Source organism: Sciurus carolinensis, chromosome 2 (assembly GCF_902686445.1).
Source record: "Sciurus carolinensis chromosome 2, mSciCar1.2, whole genome shotgun sequence".
NCBI classification, from domain to species: Eukaryota; Metazoa; Chordata; class Mammalia; order Rodentia; family Sciuridae; genus Sciurus; species Sciurus carolinensis.
In genome coordinates, this window is record NC_062214.1 from 150,961,196 (window position 1) to 150,986,390 (window position 25,195).

The window sequence follows — 25,195 nt, forward strand, 5'->3', positions numbered from 1 at the left end:
TGTATTCCCTTAATGCTCAATTTAAAATGAGGCAAAGCCACAGAATACCAAGCATAATGTTTCTAAGAGGGTTCATCATCAGATTTCCACTACTAAAATATTAGCAAGAACACATGTTCCCAGTGAACTAAAGTATACCTGTAGAAAAGTCAGAAGATGCACTCTTATGGTATCACAGTATCAATATTATACACCATTGTTCAAAATAGAACATCAACTAATAGAATGTTATAGTCTTTTTCTGCTCTGCCACTCTTACATCTCTTTCCTTACTTTAAGTAGTGATCTTCTGAAGAGATGAATTATTTAATGTTACAGTGGCTCACATAAAATATCTAAAATGATTATCCATCAATGATGGCATTAGTAGTGGATTTTCTTTCTACTGCATGGAAATCAGAAAAGCTTCTGTTCTATTTTGCCATTTGTTTTTGGAAGTGTTGCTTGAACCAACTTAACAAAGAAGTGATATTTTCAAGAGAAAGTACTTCATTAATAACTGCAGATAATGTAGATATTTAATATTTAATACTGTTAACTATCAATTATTAACTCACATTTTACAAAGCAAAATAAACAGCATGATATGTGATTATGATATCTCTTAAGAGATCACACAGAACTTAAAATGTTTCCTTTTAAAGACAAGCAAAGAAAATATTTACCCTCATTTCTGGTTCTATCCGTAAACAGTAAGGCTGATTCTGATACTGCTGAATTTCTCCAGTAATTTCAGCCACTTTCCTTCTCTTACTGAAATTGATTAAATCTTTCCCTTTCTTTTTTAAAAAATCATTATTCCCTTCTTCAGTCTTCAGAATATTTGTTAAATATATTCCTAGTGAAAAATATTTAAAGAAAACTTATTTTAAAATTGATCATTTAATGAATCATTTGGGAAAACAATCTAGTAAAACTGAAAGACTTACTAGCAATTCCACTCCAAAATGTTGATAAGGCAACACTCTGACAGACTTTATGATTATGATTCTCCATTAAAATGTTTTTAACATAGAAAAAATTTAAAATATAAAGAAAATAAAGGCTACTAGTTTAAGAAATAGCAAGCTTTCCTAAATGCTATTTACAAAGTCTAAATTATAAGTTTTAAATCTATTTCTTTTTTTTTTTTTTGTACTAGGGATTGAACTCAGTGGCACTTGACCATTGAGCCACATCCCCAGACCTATTTTGTATTTTATTTAGAGAAAGGTCTCACTGAGTTGCTTAGTGCCTTGATTTTGCTGAGGCTGGCTTTGAACTTGCAATCCTCCTGCCTCAGCCTCCTAAGCCACGGAGATTACAGGTATGTGCCACTGTGCCCAGCTTAAATCTATTCTAATCAAAATTTTTAATGTTTGATTTTAAATATTTATGGTCAATAATCTTTAAAGTGATCATCAATATTATAAGCACTGTTGGTTAATAAGAGTTCAAACTTAAACTGTTTTCTCAGAGCCCATAATTAAAATTAAAAAAAATTATTTTTCAATCTTTGACAATAAAAACTTTAGTCTCCTTTTCATGCATAATTACTGATTTGTTTAAATCAGCGACTATCAATTGATAATTTTGTTCCTCAGGGTATACTGGGAATGTTTGGAGACATTTCTGGTTTTCATGACATGGGTATTTACTGGCATATAGTGAACAGGAGACTAGGAGGCTACTAAACATCCAACAAAGCACATGACATTTATTCATTTATTTTATCTAAATGTCAGTAGTGCAGATGTTGGAAAACCTTGATTTAAATAAATTATGCAATTTCAACAGTTTAGTCATTCACCACATAATGATATTTAGATAAAAAATGAACTGCATATACAAAAATGGAACTATAAGGCTAGAATGGAGGGGCTAGGAGTATATAGCCCAGTGATAAGAACATGGGCTTACCATGTGAGAGGCCCTGGGTTCAATCACCAGCATACACACACAAAAAAAGACTAGAATGAAGCTGAAAAAATTGTTGGAGTATTATAGTACAATATATTACTCAAGTGTTTGTGGTGATGCTGGTATAAACAAACCTACTGTTGCTGCCTATCATATTAAAGTACGGCATATAAAACACACCACATACAGGACAGTGGTCCCATAAGATTATAACAGAAGTGAAAAATTCTCATTGTCTAGTGATGTAGCTGTCATGATGCCAACCAAACACATTATTCAAGTGTCTGCACAAACAGACCTGTCAGAAAAAAATATAGAATGTTTGACTATGAACAGTGCTTAATATTCAATAATAGTGGTAAGTGAATACGTTACTGGTTTATGCATTTACTACACTATACTTTTTATCATTAGAGTGTACTCCTACTTATAATGAAAAAGTTTACTATAAAGCAGTATTTTATATTATGCCACAAGCAGCCTCATACATATAATCTATGTTAAATGCATCAAGAGGCCTCATTCAAGGCAAGTGCAATGGTATACACCTAAAGTCCCAGTTATTCAGAAGGTTGAAGCAAGAGGATTGTCTGACCGAGGAGTTTGAGGCCTGCCTGGGAAACAGCAAGACCCATCACAAAATGAAATAAAACAAAACAAAACAATAACAATAACAACAAAAAATAGGCAACGAGTCATTGACTTATACCATCTACACTTGTGTGAGTATAACTGCCCAAGAGAATTGCCTACTGACACATTTCTCAGAACATGTCTCTGTCATTAAGCAATGCATGACTGAATTTAAGAAAAGTTCACTTTATAAAACTTTGCCTAACATAAAACAATGTTTTAACTCTGAGTTTATTTTTTATTAGTACATTAAAATTATACATAATAGTGGAATTAGTTGTTACATATTTGTACATGCAAACAATATAATAATATAATTTGGTCAAATTTGTTCTAATTCTGAGCTTAAAAATTCACTTAAAAGCCTTTAATACAGAGAAAATGAGCATGTAGATATGACATAGATAAAAATAATAGATATCACTTTCTGAGTGTCTGTTCTATGATAGAATTTGATAAAATATTTTTAATTCTTACAACTTCACGAGGTAATTATTATAATCTGCATTTTACAAAGAAATAGTAGAGTTTTAAGTTTTGACAATACAGATAGTTTATGAAAACAGACAAAGTAATATAAAATTAGAACAACTGACTTCTAAAGACTGGTCTCTCTGGACTATAACATATTCATCCTCAAAATACAACATCCATCTTTAGTAACTTACCAAAAAAAGGCACACAAGGTGGATTGATTGACTTTAGTTTTACTAGGTATTTTTTAAAGTGATCTTGACTTAATTCCACAGCTTCATCCAAAATTCTCCGTTTTCTTTCCTGTAATGCCTTAAAAACATATAAAATTATAAGCATAGTTTTTTATTTATAATTCAATTATATATTTATACAGAACTTTAGAATTTATAAACTTTTTGCTAACATTTGAAAAAAAAAATTTTTTAAATTAAGAGATGAGTAGTAATCCTTTGGACATTTGCCTAAAATGATTTCTTCTCTTTTTATTTATAATACAAAATCTAAAACCTCAAGTTTTTCTAATACAAATTGGAAGATTAAATAATCAAAAAATTTCATCCTCAGGACCTTGTTAGTCATAATTTTAATTAGCCAGAGTTTCAAGTCACATGTGTAGGACAGGAGAACCATACACATTTAAGTACTTTTCCACTGAAAGGTCTTTTGGGGAAAAGGGTAGAGTTTTGATAAGGAGTTGACTGTGGGAGAGTGAGAAAATTTGAACAAATTTAGTGAATGTAGTAAACACAGATATTTCTCTTTAAATTTCATTTTACATTTTCTTACTAGAAGTTAGTTTATAATCTGATAAAGAGTACAAGCACAAAACCCATAGCAAACATTGTATTTGATAAGAACCATTCAATGTATGTCCTTTAAGTTAGGAAGAAAACAAGAGTGAATCATAGCTTTTATTCAATACTATACAAAACTCCTAGCTAAAATGGACAAGAAACAAAATAGGAATTGCAAAAAAAAAAAAAAAGTCACTATTTACAGAGCTTATGACTGTCCAAAGAAACTCCAAAAATCTCCCTGCAGAATGTTAATAAGAAAATTTAGCAATGTTGCTGTGTTAAAAAGTCGATAAACAAAAATCAACTAGATATGAAAATCTTTCATCAATAAGGAAAACATGATTTTTTAAAAAAGTCTAATATAAATTTAACAAAAAAAAATGAAGTCTCTGTCAAGAAAACCATAAGACAGTATTAAATGAGTAAATAAATGGAGAGATATACCATGTTTCCAGTTGGGAAGACTCATGATTGTAAATTGGCACTAACTGATTTTACAGATTGAATGCAAGTTCTATTAAAGTTCCAATTTTCAACCTGGCATGGTGGCACATGCCTGTAATCCCAACAACTCAGAAGGCTGAAACAGGGTTGCAAATTCAAGACCAGTCTCAGCAATTTAGCAAGATCCTCAACAACACAGAAAGACCCTGTCTTAAAACAAAAAGGGCTGGGGATATGATTCAGTGGCAAAGTAACCCCAGGTTCAATCCTCAGTACGGATAACAACAATCCAATTTAAAAAAATGAAGCTTAAAATGATTCTAGAATTTACATATGAAAATATGGGCTGGGTTGTGGCTCAGTGGTGGAGTGCTTGCCTACGATGTATGAGGCACTGGATTTGATTCTTAGCACTGCATATAAATAAATGAATAAAATAAAAGTCCTTCAACAAACTAAAAATTTTTTTTTTAAATTTAAAAAATTTACATATGAAAATAAAGGGCCAAGGATAAGTCACCCTTGAAAGATTGGTGAAAGACTGGTAAAAGATTTGCTCTACTTTCAAAAATTAGTATAAAGTGGGCTGGGGTTATAGCTCAGTGATAGAGCACTTGCCTAGCATGTGTGAGGCATTGGATTTGATCCTCAGCACCACATAAAAATAAATAAAATAAAAGTATTGTGTCCATTGACAACTAAAATACACACACACACACACACACACACACACACCCCATATATATATATATATATATATATATATATATATATATATATATATAAAAGAAAGACCAGACACTAAATTTATAACAGCTGACACTGTAGATCGCTGCAGGTCAATTCAAAAATGAACTATCAAAAAATGTATACAAACAACTGGGTAGACTTATGGAATAAAAAACGAAATAATAGGGGCAAGGGTTGTGGTTCAATGATATAGTGCTTGCCTAGCATGTGTGAAGCACTGGGTTTGAGTCTCAGCACCATATATAAATTAAAAAAAGGTCCATTAACAACTAAAAAAGCATTTTAAAAAATGAAATAACCTCTAACCTCACCCCATATTCAAAACTCATTTCCACCTAGAGTAAGGATTTAATGAGAAAGACAAAACATTAGGATGGGGGGAGGGTCTATTAAAGTGAACAACAAAAATTATAAATAATGAAGAAAAAAATAATTAAATTTGACTACATTAAGAATTCTTGTTCATTAAAAGATACCACAAAAAAGATGAAAAGGGGAGCTTCTATCTGGGAAAAAAATATTTACAACACATATAAATGATGAAATATTAGACTCTAGAATATAAGAGAACTTGCACATATCCATACAAAGTTAAAAATTTTCCACAAGAAGAAAGAACCAAGTTCAAACTCATTAAAAATCAGGAAACTATAAACCAAAACTACAAGAATGGAAAAGTTAAAAGGCTTGAAAATATCAAGTATTGATGAGAATATGAACTAACTGGATCTCATACATTTCTGATGGGAGTGTGAATTGGTCAATTACTAGAGAAAACAACTTGGCATTATCTAGTGAAGTTGACATCTATATCCTATCAATCAGCAATTCTATAAATTCTACTTTTAGAGTAATATGTTTGGGTATATCAGGATATATATACAGAATGTTTACAGCAATTTTGTTCATAACACTTCCACAATGGAAACAATCCAAATGACAATTAACTAATGAAAAAGTGATTAAATTTTGGTAAACTGATTTCTATGATTATGATATAGTTATGAAAAAGAATGAACTATAGCTATAAACAACATGGATTAATCTTAGGAATCTAATGCTAAGTAAAAGAAGTCACTGAAGATTATATTCATATAAAATTAAGAAACATGCAAAATAAAACAATATAGTTTAGATAAAAACATAGTTAAAAATTAGATAAAAGAGAACTAAAAGCCTAAGACTCATTATGGTAGTTGGTTTTGAAGGGGCAAGGAAGGACATGGAATTGGAGGGGCTCTTAGACTGAATGCCAGGTATACAGATGTTTTTATTCTTTATTCCTTATATGTAATTTTAGAAATACTGTTGCTCAGTATTTTTTAAAATGAATGCTCAGTCTCTAAAATGAATAAACAGTTTTTCAATATCTGAGTTGAAATAATTAATCGTCTAAACAGACTGTTACTTTAATATATAAAGTTCATATAAGTCAATCAAATGCAAACACCCAAATAGAAAAATACAAAATAAAAGTAGTTTTTCTTCTTCTCCCCTCTAATCACAACCCACTAAAATAATTAATAAAGGGAGACATATGTATCTTTCCACACTATTTTTTTTTTTTTTCAGTACTGGGGATTGAACCCAGGGCCTTGTGCTTGCGAGGCAAACACTCTACCAACTGAGCTATATCCCCAGCCCAAAAGAGCATTCCGGTCTCTGCCCTGTCTGAGGGTCTGGGGATTCGAACCGTGGTCCTTGCACATGCCAGGCGAGCACTCTCCCAGAGGAGCTATCTCTTGAGCTTTGCCCACACTATTCTTAATATTTATGCAACTCTACTCAGAGGTTTAGGGTTTGTTCTGTTTTGTTGTACTAACATGGAATCATTTTACAGTCATTCTGAACTTTCTTGTGGTTTCCCCCCCAAAAAATCACAAATATTCTTGCACAAAAATTCCATCATTTTTTTCTATAGCTTAACAATTATAGGTATAAGATAACATATTTAATCATTCTACTGATGGACATTCAGGATGTTTCTAGTTTTCAGCTACTACAATAATGCTGCAATAACTATATTTTCATACATATTACTTTATAGTTTGGTGCTCTTATTTCTTTAGGATTTTATTTCTTTAATATTCTGGGTCTGAGAAGATGTGTATTTAAATTTTAACACATATTGATAGATTGCTTTCCAGAAAGATTTTACAAATTTACATTCCCAAAGGTAATATTAATATGGCTAAGTTTGTACCTTGTTAGCTTTCACTTAGAAAAAGTCTTTCATAGTATAAAAACAAAGGATGAACTCATATATTGAGACTGATTTATGAAATCAATCAACCATATACCAAAACAGTCTAAAAGTGTTTAAATTGAAAAGCACACAAACTAGACACTGAAAAAAAAAACTTAGTTTGACTAAGTCTTAATATCTTTAACATATAAAAATTCCACATAAGTCAAAATGTAAAAGAAAAATGAAAGAACACATAAATAAATCATAAAGAAACAATAAAATGACCAATAAATACATTTAAAAATATCCAACCTCACTAGTAGCCAATAAATACACTTGAAAATATCCAACCTTGCCACTTTTTAAAAACACGAGTTTAAAATGAGAATTTTTATTTTTGGCCCATGAACTCTGTAAAGTTTTTTTTTTTTTTTTTGCATGCAAGTCAAGCACTCTACCAACTGAGCTATGTTCCCAATCCTGTAAAGGTTTTAATATAGTAATATCAGAGCCATTTATCATTTCTTGCTAGAAAAAACTTGGCAAAACTATCAAAATTCTTAAAATGTGCAAATCCTGGTGAAAACTCAGGATTTTCACCTCTAGAAACTTACTCTAGGGAAAAAAAAACATATGAATGGTCCATGATAAAATATTTGTCACAACAATAAAAATCAAAATAACTTAATTGTTCCACAAACAGAATGATGGAATAAATTATGGTTTATGCATGAGACAGAAAACTACGTAGGCATTAACAATCTTGTTTTTGAAAATAAGCTAAAATAGGAAAGTTTTAATGAGGAAAAGATGTAGGCTACAAAAAACCTACGTACAATATAATATCAATTTTGTTATTAAAAGACATAAAATCTTTGTATACTTTCTGTATCTCCTGAATTTTCTGTAAACACTAAACACATCATTTTATAATTAAAAAAATAATGTGGACTCGGATGAGTCTCCCAGCTCCTCAGACACACTGCACAAGTAACAGGGTCCCGACCAGGTACGACCAAGTACAATGCATGCCATCCTGATCCTGCCTGGGCACCACTTTCCTGTCCCAAGTCCTTAAATTCAGCAGAAACGTACTTTGGACTTTTTGTTTAGAAGACATCCCAGGACAGACCAGAGGGGCACTGAACCAACAGATAGCACCTAGGAGTGGGAGTTGAGTCCTGGAATGGGGTTTGGTGGAGAGGCACAAAGGACTCAGCAGAAATGGCCTCTCCCTGAAGCTTTTTTTTTTTTTTGGGGGGGGGGGGCTGTTTTGTTAACTGGTTTAGGATAGGGAATGGGGCTTCTTTTAATCTTTCTTGTTTCCTTTGTGGCTGCTCAGTACCAAGGGGCCAGATGGAAGGCAGGAGTGCCACTTGCTCTTTGGTTTAGGTTTTTGACCTTTTTTTCCTTTGTTTTTTAAAGTCTTATGACAGTTTCATTGTTTCCCCCTGAGCAACCCTGTCCCAGGATCCTGTTTTTGTGGGAAGTCCTTAGAGGCCTTAACCATTCCACACTTCTCACTTTCCACCTCTTTCATTCTCTGTACTTATCAGTGTTTTGTACTTGATTATGTATCTTTCACTCTCTTCATCCCATCACCCCCTAAATAGGTCTGGTGAAGAAGATTGGAGAGAGGTGGGAGGAAGGGTAGAGATGGAAGAACAGGAAGGATAGTACCTCTTCTGTTATTATTTTTTTAAAGAATTGTTTGGTGGCAGCAATCTCCCTGTCCCTATCACTGTTAGAGGTCTAATTTTATATCTATAAGTATATTAAAAAGCAAGTCAAACTTGGATGTTTCAAGTTAAAATTACTGTCAAAGTTTAAATACCTATATATTCTCTATGAATACAATAAAGGGACTTAAAGGAAAAAAAAAAGAAAATAAAAAATAAAAAAATTTTAAGTTTTAGAAAGGGTTCTTTCCATGTTATTTTTTGCTATATCTCAAGGTGAAGTTATTTGAAGTTATTTGTATAATTTTATTTAATATCTTTTGTTATTTATGTGAGACTATCTATCAATGTGCAATGAAAAAAAAATCCATGTGGAACTTTATCACATTTAGGTAAAGTACATTAAAAAGAGGTATAAGTCCCATATTCTTTGACAAATCCTAAGTTTAATACTAAATATATTTTTTAATATCTTTGAATTTCTATATTTAAGGGGAAAAAATAGATTTATGAAAGATTAACTTAAGCCAGGAGTGGTTGTAATCCAGCAAGGAAGGCTGAGGCAAGAGAATCAGAAGTTTGAGGCTAGCCTCAGCAATATAGCGAGGCTGCAACTTAATGAGATCCTGTCTCAAAATAAAATATAAAAAGAACTGGGGAATGTGTCTCAGTGGTTGAGTGCCCCTGGGTTTAATCCCTGGTACTAAAAGGGGAAAAAAAAAAAAAAAAAAAAGATTAAGTCAAAAAGACAGGCAGGGAGGTTTCAAGATGGTGGACTAGAGGGCGGCTGCATTTCATGTTGCTCCAGGACGCAGGATTCAAAAGAGGAGATAGTGAGAGACTTGGGACCAACTCAAAGCCGCGGAGTGAGTCTCTCCTGTTGGGGAGGCGTCCCGGATGGGGCGGTAGCCCCGGAACGCAGGGAACTTTGTGAAGTAGAGTTGCTCAGCGAGACACCCCTCCCCCCACTGGAGTGGTAAACACAGACCACTGGGATCATCGTAGAGGAGGCAGCTCAGCACAGCGCTGGGACTCGGAGCAACCACTGGGGCTCCGGGTGGCTGCCTGAGGAGGAGCTGCGTGGCGAGTTGTTTGAACTCAGAACGACCGCTTCTGAACACCGGGGGGCTGCCCAGAGGAAGAGGAGGAACATGGCGGGTCGCTTGGTCTAGGAGTGACTGCATCAGAGCTACACGCGGTTGCCAGAGGAGGAGGCTAGTGGCGAGTTGTTTGGACTCAAAGCGACTGCTCCTGAACACCAGTGTCCTGCCTGGAGGAGGAGCACGGTGGGTCGCTTGGTCGCCGAGCGACCACTCCTGAACACACGGGGGGCTACCCCGAGGAGGAGGAGGAACAGGGCGGGTCACTTGGACTCGGAGTGACTGCCTAGGGCTACGGGCGGTTGGTGGGAGGAGGAGAGATGAAGTGAGTTGCTTGAACTCCTAGTGACTGCGTCGGAACACTGGGCGGCTGTCCAGAGGAAGAGGTGTGTGGTGGGTCTCTGGGACTCGGAGCTATTGTATGGGGCTCCAGGTGGTGGCTCAGAGGAGGGGTCGCATAGCCAGGCGATTAGGTGCAGAGCAGGGTCCCAGGAGCTAGGCGGCTTCTTGGTGGAAGAGCCGCACAGAGACACGCTTAGGGGTGGAGCGAAGGTTCCAGGACTGCGGGCAGATTCTCTGAGGAGAGGCAGCCTAAGGAGACTCGTCTGTGAAGGGTGAGGCTCCCAGGCCCAGGAGGTAGGTCCGGGCCCCTGGGAATGTTGCAGAGGAAGACAGCCCAGCCCAGGCGGTAGTTGTAGATTGAGGGAAACCTCTAGGAGGGGAACTGACCAGCGAGACCTCCCCACCGGGTGAGTCTTCCCCGCCGGGTGATGTTTTCCCACAAGGACGGTAAAACCAGAGACACAGGCACAAACAGGCCTTGCCTCAGCCCGCAGCCTAGTTCCCCGTTGGATGACCATTGGTCAACAAGTGGAGGCATCTCTGACCACTAGCAGGGAATATACGCCACCCGAGGGTCACCACCCCTAGAGAGGCAGCTTCCTTGTGGAGCTCCGCATTATCAACTTCCTCCAAGACTTCAGGCTACTGAAGGATCAGAGGGGATATACTACCAATCTTCAGGGACATTATAAGTCAATAGAGGAAATCTACAATATCTTAATGACCCACTGATTCCTGAACAGTATGAGAAAACAAGGGAAGAAAATGCCCCAAACAAATCTAGATGTTACATCAATAAAATCCAACGACAGCATGGCAGAAGAAATGACAGAAAGGGAGTTCAGAATGTACATAATTAAAATGATTAGGGAAGCAAACGATGAGATGAAAGAGCAAATGCAGGCATTGAATGATGAGATGAAAGAGCAAATGCAGGCATTGAATGATCGCACCAATCGACACTTAACAGAGCAAATTCAGGAAGCAAAAGATCATTTCAATAAAGAGAGATATTAAAAAAAAAACCAAACAGAAATCCTTGAAATGAAGGAAACAATAAACCAAATTAAGAACTCCATAGAAAGCATAACCAATAGGATAGAACACCTGGAAGACAGAACTTCAGATATTGAAGACAAAATATTTAACCTTGAAAACAAAGTTGAACAAACAGAGAAGATGGTAAGAAATCATGAACAGAATCTCCAAGAACTATGGGCTATCATGAAAAGGCCAAATTTGAGAATTATTGGGATTGAGGAAGGCTTAGAGAAACAATCCAAAGGAATGAACAATCTATTCAATGAAATAATATCAGAAAATTTCCCAAATCTGAAGAATGAAATGGAAAATCAAGTTCAAGAGGCTTATAGGACTCCAAATACACAAAGTTACAACAGACCCACACCAAGGCACATTATAATGAAAATAACTAACATACAAAATAAAGACAGAATTTTAAAGGCTGTGAGAGAAAAGAACCAAATTACATTCAGGGGGAAACCAATACGGATATCAGCAGATTTTTCAATCCAGACCCTAAAAGCTAGAAGAGCCTGGAACAACATTTTTCAAGCTCTGAAAGAAAATGGATGCCAACCAAGAATCTTATACCCAGCAAAGCTTACCTTCAAATTTGACGATGAAATAAAATCTTTCCATGATAAACAAAAGCTAAAAGAATTTACAAAAAGAAAGCCAGCATTACAGAACATTCTCAGCAAAATATTCCATGAGGAAGAGATAAAAAACAAAGAAGCAAATCAGCAAAGGGAGGAATTATCCTAAAGGAACTGTCAAATAAAGGAGGAACCAAGTTGTGTCAAATAAATAAATAAATATATAAAATTTAAAAAATGAACCAGATGACCGGGAATACAAATCATATCTCAATAATAACCCAGAATGTTAATGGCCTGAATTCGTCAATCAAAAGACATAGACTTGCAGATTGGATTAAAAAGAAAGATCCAACAATATGTTGCCTGCAAGAGACTCACCTCATTGAAAGAGATACCCATAGACTAAAGGTGAAAGGATGGGGAAAAGCATACCATGCACATGGACTCAGCAAAAAAAGCTGGAGTATTCATCCTCATTTCAGATAATGTGGACTTCAAGCCAAAGTTAGTCAGAAGGAATAAAGAAGGACATTTCAACTGCTTAAGGGAAACATAAATCAGCAAGATATAACAATCATTAACATCTATGCCCCAAACAGTGGCTCATCCATGTATGTCAAACAAATCCTTCTCAATTTTAGAAACCAAATAGACCATAACACAATAATACTAGGTGATTTTAACACGCCTCTTTCACCACTGGACAGATCTTCCAAACAAAAATTGAACAAAGAAACCATAGATCTCAATAACACAATCAATAATTCAGACTTAACGGACATTTATAGAATATACCATCCAACCAAGAGCGAATATACTTTCTTCTCAGCAGCACATGGATCCTTCTCTAAAATAGACCATATATTATGCCACAAAGCTAATGTCACCAAATACAAGAAGATAGACACACTACCTTGTATTCTATCAGATCATAATGGATTGAAGTTAGAAATAAATGAAAGAGTAAAAAACAGAAAATACTCCAACACCTGGAGATTGAACAATATGCTATTACATGATGAATGTATAACAGAAGATATTAGGAAGGAAATTAAAAAATTCTTAGAGGTAAATAGGAACAAAGAAAGATCATATCAAAATCTCTGGGACACTATGAAAGCAGTACTTAGAGGAAAATTTATTTCATGGAGTGCATTTAATAAAAGAAGTAAAACTCAACAAATAAACGACCTAACACTATAGCTCAAAGCCCTAGAAAAAGAAGAACAGACCAACACCAAAAGTAGTAGAAGACAGGAAATAGTTAAACTCAGAGCTGAAATCAACGAAATTGAAACAAAAGAAACAACACAAAAAATTGACAAAATAAATAGTTGGTTCTTCGAAAAAATAAACAAAATTGATAAACCTTTAGCTACACTAACAAAGAGAAGACGAGAGAAAACCCAAATCACTAAAACTCGGAATGAACAAGGAAATATCACAACAGACACAACTGAAATACAAAACATAATTAGAAGCTATTTTGAAAATCTATACTCCAACAAAATAGAAAATTTCAAAGACATCAACAGGTTTCTAGAGACATATGAATTGCCTAAACTGAACGAGGAGGACATACACAATTTAAATAGACCAATTTCAAGTAATGAAATAGAAGAAGTCATCAAAAGCCTACCAACGAAGAAAAGTCCAGACCAGATGGATTCTCAGCCAAGATCTACAAAATCTTTAAAGAAGAGCTCATTCCAATACTTCTCAAAGTACTCCATAAAATAGAAGAGGAGGGAACCCTCCCAAACTCATTCTATGAAGCCAATATACCCTGATACCTAAACCAGACAGAGACACATCGAGGAAAGAAAATTTCAGACCAATATCCTTAATGAACATCGATGCAAAAATTCTAAACAAAATTTTAGCAAATCGCATACAAAAACATATTAAAAAGATAGTGCACCATGATCACGTGGGTTTCATCCCAGGGATGCAAGGTTGGCTCAACATCCGGAAATCAATAAATGTCATTCACCCTTTCAATAACTTAAAGTCAAGAATCACATGATTATTTCAATAGATGCAGAAAAAGCATTTGATAAAATACAGCACCCCTTCATGCTCAAAACACTAGAAAAAATAGGGATAGTGGGAACATTCCTTAATATTGTAAAGGCCATATACGCGAAGCCCATGGCTAATATCATTCTAAATGGTGAAAAACTGAAAGCATTCCCCCTAAAAACTGGAACAAGGCAGGGATGCCCTCTTTCACCACTTCAATTCAATATTGTCCTTGAAACTCTAGCCAGAGCAATTAGACACACCAAAGAAATTAAAGGGATAAAAATAGGAAAAGAACTCAAACTATCCCTATTTACTGATGATATGATTATATACTTAGAGGAACCAGGAAATTCCACCAGAAAACTTTTAGAACTCATAAGTGAATTCAGTAAAGTAGCGGGATATAAGATCAATGCACATAAATCTAATGCATTTTTATATATAAGTGATGAATCTTCAGAAAGAGAAATTAGGAAAACTACCCCATTCACAATAGCATCGAAAAAAATAAAATACTTGGGAATCAATCTCACAAAAGAGGTGAAATACCTCTACAATGAGAACTACAGAACACTAAAGAAAGAAATTAAAGAAAATCTTAGAAGATGGAAAGATCTCCCATGTTCTTGGGTAGGAAGAATTAATATTGTCAAAATGTCCATACTACCAAAAGTGCTATACAGATTCAATACAATTCCAATTAAAATCCCAAAGATGTACCTTACAGAAATAGAGCAAGCAATTATGAAATTCATCTGGAAGAATAAAAAACCCAGAAGAGCTAAAGCAATCCTTGGCAGAAAGAGTGAAGCAGGGGGTATCGCAATACCAGATCTTCAACTCTACTACAAAGCAATAGTAACAAAAACGGCATGATATTGATACCAAAATAGAAAGGTGGATCAATGGTACAGAATAGAGGACACAGACACAAACCCAAATAAATACAATTTTCTCATACTAGACAAAGGGGTCAAAAATATGCAATGGAGAAAAGATAGCCTCGTCAACAAATGGTGCTGGGAGAATTGGAAATCCATATGCAACAGAATGAAACTAAACCCATATCTCTCACCAAGCACGAAACTAAACTCAAAATGGATTAAGGACCTCGGAATCAGACCAGAGACCGTGCATCTTATAGAAGAAAAAGTAGGTCCAGACCATGTTGCCTTAGGACCAGACTTCCTCAACAGGACTCCCAAAGCATAAGAAATAAAAACAAGAATCAATAACTGGCATAGATTCAAACTAAAAAGCTTTCTCTCAGCAAAGGAAACTATCAGCAATGCGAAGAAAGAGCCTACAGAGTGGGAGAAAATCTTTGCCAATCATACTTCAGATAGAGCACTAATTTCCAGAATCTATAAAGAACTCAAAAAACTCTACACCAAGAATGCAAATAATCCAATCGACAAATGGGCTAAGGAAATGAATAGACACTTCACAGAAGAAGATCTACAAACAATCAACAAACATATGGGAAAATGTTCAACATCTCTAGTAATAAGAGAAATGCAAATCAAAACCACCCTAAGATTCCATCTCACCCCAATTAGAATGGCGATTATCAAGAGTACAAGCAACAACAGCTGTTGGCGAGGATGTGGGGAGAAAGGTACACTCATACATTGCTGTTGGGGTTGCAAATTAGTGCAGTCATTCTGGAAAGCAGTGTGGAGACTCCTTAGAAAACTTGGAATGGAGGAACCACCATTTGACCCAGCTATCCCACTCCTTGGCCTATACTCAAAGGACTTAAAATCAGCATACTACAGAGATACAGCCACATCAATGTTCATAGCTGCTCAGTTCACAATAGCCAGATTGTGGAACCAACCTAGATGTCCTTCAATTGATGAATGGATAAAGAAAATGTGGTATATATATACAATGGAATATTACTCAGCCATAAAGAATAATAAATTTATGGCATTTGCAGGCAAATGGATGAAATTGGAGAATATCATGCTAAGTGAGATAAGCCAATCTCAAAAATCCAAAGGACGAATGATATCGCTAATAAGTGGATGATGACACATAATGGGGGGTGGGAGGGGTTAGTGTTAGGGTTAGAGTTAGGGTTAGGGAGGGGAGCAAGAATGGAGGAAGGAAGGACTGTATAGAGGGAAAAGAGGGGTGGGAGGGGTGGGTGTGAAGGGGAAAAATAACAGAATGAATCAAACAACATTACCCTATGTAAATTTATGATTACACAAATGGTATGCCTTTACTTCATGTACAAACAGAGAAACAACATGTATCCCATTTGTTTACAAAAAAAAAAAAAAAAAAAAAAAAGAATTGGAGGTCTGGGGTTGTAGTTCAGTGGTAGAGCACTTGCCTGGCATGTGTGAGGCACTGGGTTCAATCCTCAGCAGCACATAAAAATAAATAAATAACATAAAGATATTGTGTTCATCTACAACTAAAAAAATATTTTTATATTTGTAAAAATAAAATTGGGGTGAGTGTTGGGAGATGCTCAGAAACACAAAATTTCAGTTAGAAGGAATAAGTTCAAAGGACCTATTTTACATCTTGATGACTATAGGTAATAACAATGTATTGTGTACTTGAAAACTGCTAAGAGAGTAGAATTTAAGTGTTCTCATGACAAGATAAATATGTAAAGTAATACAGATGTTAATTAGCTTGATTTATCCATCCCATGCTGTATTCATATATCAAAACATTGTGATGTATACCACAAACATATACAAATATTATTTGACACTTTGAAAAAATTGTACTGTTTAAGCTACTAAAATAAATCAATTGTTTTCATTCTAAAAAAAAAAAAAAAAAAAGACAGGCAGTAGAAGCGATCTATTTTACATTAGTTTTCTCTTCCCCCAAAAGGATGAAATATTTAAGCTTAAAACTTACCTCAAAGGTATGGTCTAGTCTGTATACTGACACTGAATTTACTGCACTGACTATCTCCAATACGCCATTGAAATTATTCAAATCTTGAAAAACTTGCAGAATTTCTATAATTCTACTTAGTATTGCCACTCGTTCTTCAAAATTTTCTGCTTCCACAATGCATCTAATAACAACAACAAAAAATTCATGTTTTAGAACAGTTTCTCCACCTCACTTAGAAAACAAGAAACCTCTTCAGAGCCAGAATTCAAGCTTAAATAGGACTTAATATTATGACAGTTAAGAAGCTATAATAAAGAATAAACAACTTACTTTTCAAACCACAAGGTGAGATTTGTAGTATGACGAATCATTTTTAATAAATTTGGAGAATTTATCTCTTTATCTTCTTTGGTCCACACACTCCCTACAAGTTCAGAAGGTTGGACTTTCCTGTGAAAAAAAAAAAAAAAAAAAAAAAAATCAATACAACTTAATCTATAAAGAATTAATATCAAGATTATTTAAAGATCTGCTAAACTTAATTAAAAAGACAATGAATCTAAAACATAAATTGACAAGCATATGAACAATTCAGAGAAATAGACATGAATAGCCACAAACATGAAAAAATACCTTCTCTTTTCAGAAAAAAAAGAAACCTGCAATAAAATTCCATTTTACTCCTGCCAAGCAACAAAACCTTAATAATATCAAATTGACAAAAAAATGATAAAATAAGAACTCTCCAATACGCTAGTAAAAATTGATATGACCTCTTTGTAAAACAATTCAATGGTGGGATCTTCTATTATTAAAGATATGCATACTAGGTGACACAACAATTCTATTGCTAAGTACATTCCTATATAAACTCTTACAGAAAGTTACAAGAACACATTTACAAGACTGTTCAGTGAAGCATTGTTTGCAAAAGTGAAAAACTCCAATTTACAGGCTCACCAATAAGAGACTGAATAAACTGTAGAATTAAAATCACTAAAATAAGTAAACTAGAACCATATTCATGGACTTTAACAGATATCAAAAAGAATATAAGTAAAAAAATGATGCAGAATAAGTATATTTAAAATGTGCAAACCAATGCTATACATTATTTAGGAAAGTGTGTGTATATGTATATAGAAAGACAAACAGAGGAAGAGTAAACATCAAATTCTGGGTAGCCGTTATTTCTTAGGGGAAAGGAGAGTAATGAGATTAGGGAGAACAATTTTAATTTTATCTGTAATGTTTTTGTTGTTCATGAGCACTCATTACATGGATGGCTGCTTATCAATGGGATAACTTCTCTGGATATTTGTATTTCAAATGGGGGCTCCTGGATACAGAAAAGATTTCGATGGAATGGCAGTGATAGGGGCTTACTTTTGAATAGAGTTGTTACCTACAAGGTCTGCAGACTTCATAGGAGCCTTCATAAGTAAAAGAAAAAAGCATGCTTCCTTTATTATTCTATGTATTTGACTATCTAGAGCCTAGCATCCATACAGACAGACTTAGCTTAATAACCTCAAACTAAAGCAATATGAGAAAGTATTAAGAGTAGGAGAGGGATGAATGACTTGAAAGTTGTTGTCTTCTTCCTGCCATTCCACTTATGAAGGATTGCTCATCTTTAATCTAGGTCTATGCAGCAATATGTTAGAAGACTTACCTGCAGGATAGACTGTGATTAAAAACTACTATGAGTTTTCCTCCAAACCCAGGAGAAGAGATGAGGTATTTTTTTTTTTTTTTTTTTTTTGGGTGCTGGGGATCGAACCCAGGGCCTTGTGCTTACAAGGCAAGTACTCTACTGACTGAGCTATCTCCCCAGCCCCGAGATGAGGTATTTTTAAGTACTCATGAATATTTAGCAAAATGTCTCAAAAACAGGTAAGAGGTATGTTCAAGGTTTTTAAAAACAGACCAAGAAATTACAATTACCTACCTGTAGAGATCAGATTCCAAAAGTGTTAGCTGACGTGCAATTTCTATTGGATGAAGGGTCATAAGATCAAATGTTTCAAACTGTCCTGGTTTACTGATATGCCATTCAATTGGTGGAGGTGGACTTTCAAAGGTAATATTATGGCTTATTCCATTTGCCTGAGCTTGCTTCTTCCTCTTGATGATCTTAGCAATTGACTCTACCCATTTCTTCATAGCTTTCCCTAGAAAAGAAGACCTAATCAGAATGCCTTTTACTTGACAGACATAACTGCGAATCTTCATATAATCTTTTATGTTCACCCAGTTTCAACAATTACCAACTCACAGTCAATTTTTGCTTCTTTCAACCCCAAATCATGCCCTCCCTTCACTCTGGTTGTTTTTTTTTTTTTTTTTTTTTTTGGAATGGGGTACTGGGAACTGAACCCATGCGCAATTTCTCACTGAACTACATCCACAGCTCTTTATATTTTTCATTTTCAGACAAAGTCTTGCTAAGTTATTGAGGATCTCAATAAATTGTTGAGGCTAGTCTTGAACTTGAGATCCTCCTATCTCAGCCCCCTGAGTTGTTGGGATTACAGGCATGCACCACTATGCCCAGCTCTAGGTTATTCTTTAAACAAATTCAAGAAGCATATCATTTTTTTCTATATTTGTGTCTCTTACAGACTCTTTAAAATAATCATATTATTATCATGACATATAAAAAGTGAAGCCTTGTTTTTCTTTTTTATTTGTTCTTTTTAGTTATATATAACAGTAGAATGTATTTTAATATATTATACATACATGGAGTATAACTTCCCATTCTTGTGGTTGTACATGACGTGGAGTTACCCTGGTCCTGTATTCATATATGAACATAAGAAAGTTGTGTCCGATTCATTCGACTGTCTTTCCTATTCCCATTCCCCCTCCCTTCCCTTCATTCCCCTTTATCTAATCCAGTGAACTTATCCAGGACTGGCTTATTTCACTTAGCATAAATGTATCCAGTTCCATCCATTTATTGGCAAATACCATAATTTAATTCTTATTTATGGCTGAATACTACTCCATTGTGTGTATATACCACATTTTCTTTATCCATTCATCTGTTGAAGGACACCTAGGCTAATTCCATAGCTTAGCTATTGTGAATTGAGCTGCTATAAACATTGATGTGGCTGTGTCAATAGTGAGGTCTTAAAATCTCCAAATATTTGGTTAACATTAAAATTTCTCTCTTAAATGTTTTCTTACAGTTGATTTGTTTTAAAAGGACATAAATAAGATTTACATATTAAATTTAGTCCATATTTCTTAAGTTTCCCTTAATCTATAGCTTCCCCCTTTATGTCTCATTTTTGCTTGTAATTTATTTGTTGAAAGAGATGGAATCATTTGTCTTGCGGTGTTTCTCAAGTCTGAGTCTTGCCAATTGTACCCTGGTGGTGTCATCTGCCATGTTTATCTATCCCCTATATTTTTTGAAAACCAGAGACATAAAGATCAATGTTTTTGTTTGTTTCTTTCTTTGTTATGGTACCCAGGATTGAACCCAGGGGCACTTAACCACTGAGCCTCATCCCTTCTTTTTTTGTATTTTATTTAGAGAGAGGGTCTCACCAAGTTACAGAGGCTGGTTTTGAACCTGTGATCCCTTTGCTTCAGCCTCCCAAGTTGTTGGGATTAAAGGCTTGTGCCACTGTGCCCAGTGAGATCAATGTTTTGACATTAATACTTGCCAAGAATACTTCAATAGGATTCTTAATCAATATTTTGTACTGTTAGATAAAACGTAAATATTCTTAATTTAATATCCATTTGATGACACATATCATGGCCTGGAGTTTTATTTCACAGATTGTGTTTGAAACTTCAAGTTGGAAATTCCTATCTTTCAGGCACAAAAATGTACTCCCCTGGAATACTTTTCCATGAGAGGAAATATTACTTTAAAAAGCTGTTAATCATCCAAAATTAAAGAACCAGATTAAGGAGAATAAAAAGCATAAATTGCCAAGTGTGGGGGTGCATGCCAGTAATTCCAGCAGCTGGGAGGCTGAGGCAGGAGGATCACTTCCTGTTTCTAAATAAAATACAAAAAAGGTACTAAAGATGAGGCTCAGTAGTTAAGTGCCCCTGGGTTTAATTCCTGATACCCCTGCCCCCCCCAAAAAAAGCATAAAAGTAAACTTATTTAATGGAAAAAAGGGCAAAATTGAGGTGACATAAAATTAAATAGTTTCAATTTTATTAAAGAGGACTTTTGACTTTTTTAAAAGTAACAATCTCCTCAAAAACTTGAAAGGGGGTCAAGAGTATAGTGGTATAGCACTTGCCTAGCATGTGCAAGGCCCTTGGTTTGATCCTCAGTATTGCAGACAAACAAAAATATAAAAAGGCAAGATTCTAAGACTTCAGATGGTTCTAAACATATGTGAGCTTACTAGAGTCTATAAATATCATTCCAAATGTTATTCCAGCTTTTTAAAAATGGAAAAGTAGTTTAGATTCTTAGTCATACAATTTTGAAAATAAACTCAAGTGCAATATAAAATTCAATCAAAACTTTAATAATATACCTCTTACACTTGAAATGAAGGATTCCAGTCTTTTAAGCAATTCCACATCTCTCTCAAAGTCATAAAAATGGTGTTCAACCCAGTGGCGAAATACATTTAAGATCCTGGTAAAATGAAAGAGTCACATTTTAGTGAAACCTAAGTTATACTTCTTTCACTTTTCTAATGCCATGGTGATAGTTTTATATGCAAGAACCAATACAGTACTTTGAGTCTCTGTTTTTAATTAGTACCTTAAGTGCTTCAATAATATGAAGTAAATAAAACTCCAGACTGTACATTATTTTAAAATTATAATTTAGCCAGGAGTGGTGGCACACACCTGTAATCCCAGCTACTTGGGAGGCTGAGGCAGGAGGATCGCCAAGTTCAAGGTCAGCCTGGGCAACTTAGTGAAACCCTGTCTCAAAATAAAAAATAAAAAGGGCTGAGGATGTAGCTCAGTGGCAAAGTGCCCCTGGATTCAATCCCCAGTACTGCAAAAAAAGTAAAAATAAAAATTATACTTTAAAATATGTATATGCATAAAAACTATGATTTCTGTGCTTAATCACTGATTTATGTTAAGGAAAAGTGTACTTTCTTTATTCATATGTAGAAAATGCATGCTCTATAGTATAAAGCTATTTTAAGTTCTTAAATTGAAAAAGTTATTTTAAGCTCTAAATTTTAATATATTTTTCAAATAAAATGGAAAATTAACTAAGATTTAGTGTATTTAGTTTTAAATTCATGTGCTTGCCCAGTGTGGTGGCACATGCCTATAATCCCAGTGACTTGGGAGGCTAAGGCAGGAGGGTTGAACTTCAAGGCCAGACTTAGCAATTTAGCAAGGTTCTAAGCAACCAAGTAAGACCCTGTCTCAAAACAAAAAATAAATAAATAAATAAAAAGGCTGGGTATGGAGTTCAATGGTAAAGTGCCCCTCTGTTCAATTCCCAATACCAAAAAAAAAAGATAAATTCAAGTGCTATCATCAAATTTCCGTAAATATGCCTATAACCTTATTTTAAAGACAAAAATATTTTCATCAGAGTGATTTTGTTTTGCATATCACAAAAATGATTACTCCTGATCTTGCAAATATGAAATTCTCCCTACCACAGAGACATCATAATAATATAAATTACTTTTCTTCATTACTTCAACAAAGAGTCATTTCTAAGTTAGCTTTTACTTCCCTACCACAGACAACTATATTGCTCTCAGATTATACAAGTACATTTAATTATCAGTCTTTGTCATGCTATTTGTATTAAAACGAGCTTAAGTCACTGTGTGTCTGATTAGTTCAGTGGTTTAGAAAATATATCAAGAAATTACAAATTGTTAGCTTCTAGTTTATACTTTTGTCAGTTCAAACAATTCTGCTTACATTTTCTTTCCTTTCTAGTTTCTACAGCATTGATATAATTTTAAAATTACAATCAGATAAAAGAAAAAAGTCGAATCAGACTGCATCAAACAAAAACTTCATCTTATCAAAACATCATTAAGAAAACTAACAGGCAAACCACAGTCTGTGGGAAAATATTTATAAAACCTTTTTCCGACAAAGGACTATATCCAGTCCTACTCAATATACTTATACAACTCAGTAAAAAGACAACTCAATGAATAATAGACATGATTCAAATTTGTTCTTCACAGAAAAAGAATGGCCAATAAGAGAGAGTACAAAGTTCTTGACATCATTAGTCAACAGGGAAGTACAAATTAAAACAATGAGATACCACTATATACCCAGCAGTATGGCTAATGTATAAAGACTAACATCAATAAACAATGGTGAAGATATGTAGCAATTGAAATTCTCATATATTGCTGGTGAGAATGTTCAGAAGTTTTGACAGTTTCTTTTAAAACACACATCTACTTACGTCCTAGACATTCCACTCTGAGTTATTTACCCAAGTGAAATATATATGCACAATAAGACTTGTAAGATAAAGTTTATAGCAGATTTATTCATAATCAAAGACTGGAAAATGCCCAGGTGTCCTTCAGTAGGAAAAATATGGGCTCACACTGGCTCAGGAGGTTAGACATGGTCCCAGCCTGTCAACTCCCTGTACGTGACAAAGTTCAAATTACTTAACCATGCTAAGTTTTCCACTTCCTCATATAAAAAGTGAGAATAATCATTGTGTTACACCATCAAAAAAAAAAAAAAAAAAAAAAAAAAAAAAAAAACCCTGTTTTGAGGATGAGATAAAAAAGATAAAGTACTTAGGGTAATACCCAGCACAGTGAGTACCTAACAACTGGCAACTGCTATAATTAAATATATTTTAGAAATTACTGCAATGATTCCACAGATAATGTAAGATTAAGAGAGTAGTAAAAGCACTAGAACTTCCATAAATATTACAAATTATAAAAAAAAAAATCAGGACTAAGTACCTATCATTACAAAGAGACATGAAGGAAATAGAGTGGAAGGCTGATAGTAAGTAAGCTTACATGCGTAAGTTTTACTTACAATAACAAACACTTATTTTGATCTGTAAACATATCACAGTCTAGAGAGAGCTGATATAAATCGTGGTACACTTTTTATATAAATTTCTTCCAGGTATTTAAAATAGCTTCAGAGAGAAAGAAATTTGGAAATTTAACTGTCATAAAGTTAACAATAATATTTAAATTAAGAGCTAAGAACTTTTGTGTTATCTATATGCTGAAAATAGAATGGCACATAAGAAATATAATATTCAGGTCAAACCTAAGTTGTACTGGTTGGACATATTCCTTCCGGAATCTTTTAAGGTCTGCACTGATTGGCTGCTCGCCTTTCTCTATTGCCAATTTGTCTGCTTCAGTAGGTTCTGGTTCTGGAATTTCAAATCTAAGAAGAAAACAAAAGGTAAGGAATTTGTTCATATATAAATGAAAAAGATTTTAAATACAATGGAAAAAAATATTTGATCGAAGAATCCCCTTTCTTATCCACTTTGTAGAAAGTGCAATTACTGTTAAACCTTCCCTATGGTACTGCATACTACAAAACTACAAAAAATTGCTATATGATCCTAAGATTTTATGTTCTTAATCTTTATCAAAAATTTTTTATAATTAGCACTAACTGACAAATAAAAGGTTCATGGAAAAGATCCAAAAAAAAAAAAAAAAAAAAAAAGAATCCACAGGAATATAACTTCTTTAAAGAACATCAAAGAGCTGGGAGATATGGTGCATGTGTGTAACTCAGCTACTGGGGAGCTGAGGCAGGAGGACTGGAAGTTCAAAGTTAACCTCAACAATTTAGTGAGACTGTCTTAAAATAAAGGCTGAGAATATAGATCAGTGGTGGAACTCTAGCTAGCTTGGGCGAGTCCTATATTCATCCCCAGTACTACAATGTAAAAGAAAGGATTTATTTAATCATTTATCCTTAATATTTATATTATAAAAATGAAAGCAGAAAAATTAATTTCCTTAAATATGTGAGTATGAAGTTCAAAAAGGAGGCCTAAGATAAACTTTTAAATTAAGAACATCCCTAAGTGGGTAAGGTAAAAAATAAAAAATCGAAATTAAAAAAAAAAAACCTTGCCCAACCATAGGAAATACAGCTACAATGGAAGTCTAGCAAATATAATTTCCTTATTTTGGACACATAAATTCAACAATAGATTTTCATAATCTATTATACTGAGTCTAGTAAACTTAGTTTCACAGAACAAAATAGAAATAAGGGTCAAGAAAAAATTGTAGTAAATTTTTAAATGTAAAACAAAAATCACTTTGTAGTTCAGATTATATATGTACAGATACATGTGTGTATATACATGTGTATATCTATATGTATTTTTAAATATATTTTGTTTTTGTTTTTTGAAATG

General features: G+C 34.2%; 1 protein-coding gene across 1 annotated transcript in view; it reads right to left on the bottom strand.

The window, feature by feature from the left end:
• Nucleotides 1-25,195, bottom strand: part of Sos2 (SOS Ras/Rho guanine nucleotide exchange factor 2) — a 103,369-nt gene that overhangs the window by 20,201 nt on the left and 57,973 nt on the right. Inside the window, exons 12-18 of the mRNA XM_047540218.1 lie at nt 24,076-24,198; nt 21,351-21,454; nt 18,779-19,001; nt 17,158-17,277; nt 16,846-17,008; nt 3,201-3,318; nt 666-838 (exon numbers count right to left, since the gene is read on the bottom strand). Of these exons, the coding sequence (XP_047396174.1) occupies nt 666-838; nt 3,201-3,318; nt 16,846-17,008; nt 17,158-17,277; nt 18,779-19,001; nt 21,351-21,454; nt 24,076-24,198 (1,024 nt within the window). The remainder of the gene's footprint in view (nt 1-665; nt 839-3,200; nt 3,319-16,845; nt 17,009-17,157; nt 17,278-18,778; nt 19,002-21,350; nt 21,455-24,075; nt 24,199-25,195) is intronic.